Source organism: Leucopleurus acutus, assembly GCF_964270905.1.
Source record: "Leucopleurus acutus genome assembly, chromosome: X".
NCBI classification, from domain to species: Eukaryota; Metazoa; Chordata; class Mammalia; order Artiodactyla; family Delphinidae; genus Leucopleurus; species Leucopleurus acutus.
In genome coordinates this window covers 96541560-96549032 of record NC_139148.1, presented here as the reverse complement: position 1 = coordinate 96549032, position 7473 = coordinate 96541560, and the positions used below count along the sequence as shown (strand labels likewise).

General features: G+C 41.6%; 1 protein-coding gene across 4 annotated transcripts in view; it reads right to left on the bottom strand.

The window, feature by feature from the left end:
• Positions 1 to 230: 230 nt before the first annotated feature.
• The window catches only part of PAK3 (p21 (RAC1) activated kinase 3), a gene marked incomplete at both ends in the record, with an annotated part of 87303 nt that continues 80060 nt past the window's right edge, over positions 231 to 7473 (bottom strand). For all 4 annotated transcript variants that reach the window (XM_082864936.1, XM_082864937.1, XM_082864938.1 and 1 more), the window contains 2 exons: positions 231 to 320; positions 3681 to 3818. In XM_082864936.1, the coding sequence (XP_082721062.1) occupies positions 231 to 320; positions 3681 to 3818 (228 nt within the window). The remainder of the gene's footprint in view (positions 321 to 3680; positions 3819 to 7473) is intronic.

The window sequence follows — 7473 nt, the reverse complement described above, 5'->3', positions numbered from 1 at the left end:
CCACTTGATGGCCACTTCGACATTGCTGCCCTGTTTGGGCTGCGATTCAGGCTTACAAATAAATTACATAATCTGAGGGAGTAGGAAAAAGGCTTATAAGAAGTTTCTATTCATTTGAAAGTTAAAGAATCCCCACCCCATTCAACTGTCTTTTCTTCCATCTTTCCTGCAGTGGAGTTTTATTTCAGTCTTACTCATGAAGGAGATGGTGTGGGGTAAGGCTTGCAGTCCTAGCGGCTGCTGTTCTTAATCGCTTCCTTTGCAGCGATAATCAGAGGAGTCAGGCTGGAGAGAGGCTTGGCTAATTTTAAAAATGGATGCTGCAAAAGGAAAAAAAAAAAAAAGAGGAATTACTAGAATTCTTTCCTCCAACAAGTATATTACTTTACACTTTCAAGGAGTCTTTTTTTTTTTCATTAAGATGTATTTTGTGGATCCAATTAAACATCATTTAAAAAATAGTGCCAGCTTTTGTCCTTCAGATGTTTTTGGTCTTCGGTGTCATGAAATCTTCTAGAAGCTGACTGGCAGAGCTAGAAATTCAGAGTAGGGGTCTTGTAAAATCTCGCTGTGTTTGCAGGTCTAACTTTCTGATTTTCTTAAATTGATGAATTTATGTGGAGCAGCCCTCATCCTTAAAAAAGTGTATTCTGTTGACCACTCAAGACCTTGACCCTGAAATCAATAGCCCGCTAACTGCTAAACCCAATAGTGTGTCTCCACCATTTCTTTTTTGGCCCCTCTGCAGTGCTTCAAACAAGTGAATATCCCTTTCTTCTTTGAGATGTTCTCTTTGGGGGCCTGTGACATTCTACTGTCTCGATTCTCTTCCACACACATGCTCACTGACTACTCCCTCCCTTTCTATCTTCCTCCCTGATTTCACTTCCTCTTCCCACCTCCCAGAACTTGACTCTCATCATCTTCTTTTTCTAATTTAATTCCTTGGAGAGCTCATTCCTTTTCATGGTTCCAACCTCCCATCAAGCTTTATGGAGATGCCTCCCAAATGTCCACTGTGTCACCTGATGTCTTTCCCGAATTCTGGTCCTATTTCTCCAATTGCCTGCTGGTTATTTCCTTTTGAATGTCCTTCTGCCACCTTGAACTCAACATTTAAAAATGTACGTTCAAATCTACCAAACGGTACTCTTGTGTGATGTAAGCTACAGGGGCTTTGGAGTCAGAGCACCTAGGTTCAATCCTCTCCTTTGCTTATCACAATGGTTAAATGAGGTAAGTGACAGTTCCTCGTAAGCTACACTGAAGCCAATCAGTGTTAGCCACTGTAGTATTATCCTCTACCACTTCTGCTTTTGCTGAACTCTACCACTGGTTTGATATTCTGAGGTAGGTCATTTTTGTGTTCCTCTCCCTTATGTTCTACATGCAATCAGTTACCAAGTGCTTCCTTTTCAATGCCTTTTACAATTATCTCTTGCTTTCCCTAGGCCTAATCAACTTAATCCTAAATTATAACAATAACCCCCCTATCTTCCTGCCTCCATTTTTTTCTATCGCTAATTCTTCTTGCATACCACAAGATTCATCTTCCTGAACAAAGCTTTCATCAGGTGTGTCCCTCAGATATCTTCAGTGTTTCCCCACTGCCTACAGCCCCTACCCTTTAGCCTGGTGTTCAAGGCTCTCTACGTCCTGTCTCCTGCGGCTTTCCTTACTGGAACTCTTTACTTCAGCTACACCGTCTAGGTTCTGTTCCCTTGAACCCTGCCTACATGCCTTTGGTCATGCGATCAGCCTTCCATCTGAAATTCCTTCCCCCTTTCCCCTCAAACTATCTAAAACGGATCTGTCTTTCAAGGCCCAGCCGAACTCTTTCCTTTTTGCAGACATTTTCTGAATGCCATAGCCCATAGAAGTACGTCTCTAATCAACCGTGACATTTACTGTTTAAACGGCCTCGGGTTGACTGAGTCGCTAAACAATCTTGCATTTTTTTCATGTTCCTAAGGAGACTGTGAACTTCTGAAGAGTAGGAATCATGCCTTTAACAGATTTGTATCACCCACTGCACTTAAGCCCTGCAAATAGGGAGTTGCTCCATAAAAATCCACTTACTTCTGTCTTTTCTCAAGCCTTCCAGTGGTGTGAATGCCATGTATCTCTCTCCTTTCTAACCTCTAAAATGGGCTAGAGTCAGAGAATGGAGTTATATGGACTTAAGGTGATATACAGATTACAGCCCATATGTGTAAAACGAGAAGATGCAACAAAGTCTTCAGTTTTCTCAAAATATCATTTTGCATCAGAAATCTGACTGCTTCAGATAAAAGTATTGTTGGGGAAGGAATTAACTAGATAATTGATTCAATTACCTACCTAACTGTATAGCTACCTTCAGAGAACCTGTATCTTCACTCATCCTTGGAAGAAGACATGATAGGAGTGTGTACCAGGATGTGTATGTCGGGTGGTGGGAGGGGTGAAAAGATGTGGAAAAGAAGCATTCAAAAGTTCCAGTTTTTCATCTATAATTTGAGGCTGTATTAATGGGAGGATTAATAAAGGGCTATTTCAGATCTGACATTTTCGGGCCCCATGACAGCCTGTGAAACGCTCACAGGTAGCAGAGAAGACAAGGGGTAGCTTCCCCAATTCCTCCAAATTGGTTTATCCCAGATATGATTTGGGTTGGGATGGGATATTTTCGCGTGGGTGTGGCTGTCTCTGGAGGGAGTTCAGAAGCAACAGGAACTGTTTGTTGTTTGGCCTAAAACAGACTGACTCTATGGTTAATAACACTCTGCATGACCAAGAGTTATGCCTTTTGTTTAACTGGATTATGTGTTCAAAGTCAGGGAGAACAAGCAATCACTTTTCTTGGCAATTACAGATCTTTATCTTGTTCCCCAAGGAACAGTCAGTCCCCAGCAGTGAAGCTATACGTGTAATCCTGGGCATGCATTGCTTTATCAATATAAATGCATTTTTCCCCTCTAAATTGGTTTGTGTGGAAGAAAGTCAGACAATTCAGGGCTCAAATCCACGTTCTGCCACTCAATAGCTGTGTGAGTTCTAATTTCTACAGTTGCAACGGGGATGATAACACCTATCCTAGAGAGTTGTAAGAATTAAGTGAGATAACGTTTGTAAAGAATTTGGTATAAGGTAGGTACTAATTACCATCATGTATACTAATCCCTGAGAGCCATGAAAAGGACAAATGGTTACAGAGGCACTCACCACTGGATGGTACTCACCCAGGCAAGCAGGTGCCTGCCATTTGGCATCACAAGCAAAGGGGCTTTGACCAGTAAAGCATTAGAGTAGCAGATGCCATGGAAATAATTGCATAGTTATGTAGACAATTACCTCCGGCCAAGAGCACCTGCGTACAACATCCAGGGGCACAAGTAAAGTTTAGAACAAAACAGCAACACCAGAGGTTCACATTGTTATTTCCCTTGCAAAATAAGACTCCAGGAAGAATAAAAGAGAGTTACAGATTGAACTCCCAAGTTCTCAGAAGAAAGGCAACGTGCCAATCAATCACGTATCAGATGCATGCCTATACTTATGTGCCTGTGGTCTCAAATCAAATGGTTAGAGCCTAACTCGAACTAGACCTCTTTTGATAGCGCGCTCTTACTGTCACACATTGACATGGAAAAGCTCAACATAATGACTCTCTCTTTGTAACTGTCCTGTTTCACTGTCACCTGTAAAAGCTCCTTGGCAGATCCTCGCCGATCCACATCCATCTCAAGACAGCGATTTAAAAAGTCACGGAATACAGCAGACAGTCTCTCAGGATTCTGGAGCTCTGGGGTTCCATTAGTGGCTATCAGATATAATGCCTATGGAAAAAAAAAACATTAGAAAAATCTATTCAGCGTATGCATGTTAGGATCACGAGCTGGCATACAAGACACAAATCCAGTTTCTTCTGGTTTATATCCTGGGTCTTAAAAATTCCATTTTAGAGAATGACACTGACATATACTGCAAAGTTTCTGTAACATTTAGAGATGGTTACTCTTGGCAGTAACGGAGGTGACAGTGAGGTGCCCCACCCCCAAAAGCTTGGAAATAAGGTTATAAGGCTGTCCTATGAGACTTAAGCCAGAAAAAAATCCATATATAATGAACGTGTGATTAACCACCTAGGAAATGAAACCAAGGAATCTGTGACTAAAGAGTTGAGGAAACACACACACATCCAATCATGTCGACCTACGTATAACCTCTGGAAGGCACAGTTGCCAAGGTGATTGTAATTTACTGACTGTTTATCTTGATTGGAGAATATTTGTGAGCCGACCAGGGGTGAACAGACTACATTATGCAATCAGAGAAGTACGGAGAATCAGAAGATGGCAGTGCCTGGATGAGAAGTAACCCTTGGGGCCCGAGGACTCAGGTACTTTTATCCTGTGGCAGATGTGTCCCTATAGATTTTAATTAGGTTCCCCATGAAAGTCTACCTATAATAAGAGAAAATATAAGAAAAGTTGACATTAATAATCCTGTATCCTACTGTAAAATAATAAGTTGCTAATATATCTCTGAGATCTTTGCTGTGGAAGGCCACCACTGAGAGATATCAACTCATGGTGTGCTGACAGAATCAAGGGCCCTGGCCTTCCAGGCTGAGAGCTGGACCCAGAACCATGGTTAATTCACAAAAGTAAACCCGTATTTCAAAGGCTCCGCAGCCATAAAAAGCTGGCCATTCCTCATGCCTCCTCTAAGCAAACTATTCTAGAGCACTGAGTATGTATCAGGTATTAAACACTGGAGATCCAAAGATGAATAACAGAATGCCCTACTTTCAAAGATGACACAATTTAGTGAAACAGAGAGACTTATAGATAGCTACCATATAGTGAGACAAGAGCTAATAGAGAAACACAGAAAGTGCTAAGTCAATGTAAGGATGAAACAATTTACACCAGAGGTCAGAGAAAGCTTCACAGAGGAGCTTGGCATTTGAACAGGGTCTTGATGGCTAAATAGGAGTTTTCCTGCAGGTATTACCACCAGGGTTATGTTTGCCTATGTGACCAGACTCCTAACTATCATGAAGACATGCTCCCTCTTGAACCTGCTTGAACTTCGCAGCAAATTATCAGCCCCCTTTTCCACCGTGGCTCCTAATATTATTATCAAAAATATTTCTATCAGGGCTTCCCTGGTGGCGCAGTGGTTGAGAGTCCGCCTGCCAATGCAGGGGACACGGGTTCGTGCCCCGGTCCGGGAAGATCCCACATGCCGTGGAGCGGCTGGGCCGGTGAGCCATGGCCGCTGAGCCTGCGCATCCGGAGCCTGTGCTCCGCAACGGGAGAGACCACAGCAGTGAGAGGCCCGCGTACCGCAAAAATAAATAAATAAATAAATAAATAAATAAATAAATAAATAAATATTTCTATCAAACTCCTTTCTCAGGCCAGTTTTCATCAGCTGGTGAGGACATCTCTCCTCCTTCCCAGATACCTCCAGAGACGTACTTTAGAAAGGGTTAGAAAGGACCGTTTAATCCAGTGGCTGTCAACTTATAGCAGGCACCAGAATCACCTAGAGGGCTTGTTAAAACACAGATTTCCTGGGTCATCCCCCAGGGTTTCTGATTCAGTAAATCTGCAGAGGGGCCTGAGAATTTGCATTCTAACAAGTTCCCAGGTGATACTGAAGCTGCTGGTTTCAGGACCACACTTTGAGAACTGGTTTACTCCACCCAATTAAGCAATGGGCTTAATGATTGATGCTCGAGGCACCTGTCCTCACAAACCATCTTTGTTCCTGCATTACAAGAAAATTGGTTACTGCAAACTACATTTGCTAACTCCTCCTAAAACTCTCTTATTTCAGCTGGCCACAATTCTGCCAAACTCTGCGTCCTTTGCTGGCTTTTTTCTGCCCTGTAGCCAAACCCAGTCCTAAACAAACACATCTCTTTTTTCCCTTTCCACTCTCCCTAAGTCTGTGCGCATGCCATACTGTTTCATTTTCTCTCTTTTTCTTTTCACCATTCTTAGCTCAATACATTCTACTCCATATAATCTCGCCCCTCACAAGTACATACACATCTCTACCCAAGTCCTTCTCACCTCTCTTCAATCCACGTACTAAGAAAAAGGTTGACAGGAAACACCCCAACATGTTAACAGTGTGGTTCTCTCTGGGTGGTAGGATTATTAGTGACAATTTTTTAAAACATATTTTTCAATTTTCCAAATTTTCTACAATCAACGCGACTGCTTTTATTATTCTTAAAAACCCTCCAAAATTCTTTACAAAATAAAATCTAAAGAGCTGTACCATCCAATTTACACAACAATCTTCATCTATTTCTCTTTGTCCTCCTAGGATTAAACCTGCTTTTCATCAAGTACTACCCCTTAAGGGAAACAAAAACCCAGACGATTTCTTTTCCAGCTATTGTTTTCGTTTTAATTGCAACAGTATTATTTCCAACTAATTTCTATTGCAAAGATCCACACTTTTAGTTATATTACGGCTAAACCGGCCTTTGTGGACTGGCCTGGGAACGTACTCACTATGCATAATGCCGTTTCTACGGGAAAATGCACTCTGAATTCCAAATAGTTAACTTAAAAATGAACTTGTGTGTAAGCTGGGTCCTATCTTTGCAAAAAAGAAAATTGCTACTGACTGCCCTGCTAATGAGAGACAAAAACAGTTGTAGGCAACACAACAATCACAGCAAAAAGCATTTTCCTAGCGAAGTCAAGTCTTAGCTGAAGAAAGACCAAGGAAAATCAGTCTAGGCACGAGTTTATCACATTGTGGTTTTATCTGAGTTAGTGAAAACTCAAAGAAAATGGGCTGGCTGAGAAATTAGACTAGACTTATTTCACTTAGCATAATACCCAGCAAATCAGAAAAAGACAGATACCATACGATATCACTTACATGTGGAATCTCAAAAATAAAACAAATGAATGTATATAACAAAACAGAAACAGACTCACAGACGCAGAGAACATACTAGTGGCTACCAGTAGGGAGAGGGAAGGGGAAGGGGCAAGATAGGGGTAGGGAGTTAAGAGGTACAAACTACTATGTATAAAGTAAATAAGCAACAAGGCTATACTGTACAGCACGGGGACTATAGCCAACCCTTTATAATAACTATAAATGGAGTACAAACGTTAAAAACTGTGAATCACTATGTTGTACAACTGAAACATATAATATCGTACATCAACTATACCTCAATAGAAAAAGAAATTAGACTAGAGATTTCCTTTACAGTTGGTTGCTCCTTGAGTAAGAAACCCAGATTCATACCTGACTTCTCCTCCTTCCTCAACTGGAAACCTTCCCCTCCCCCAGCCTTCACTCTAGTCAGTCTAGTAGCTTCTGTTCATGCAACCTTTAGAAATGTCATTCATACCCATGCACTTTCCTCTACTCCCACTGTCTCTGCTAAAGGTTGGGCTTCCCTCAGACTGTCACGATAGCCTCCCAATAGGTTTTTTCTTACTCAAG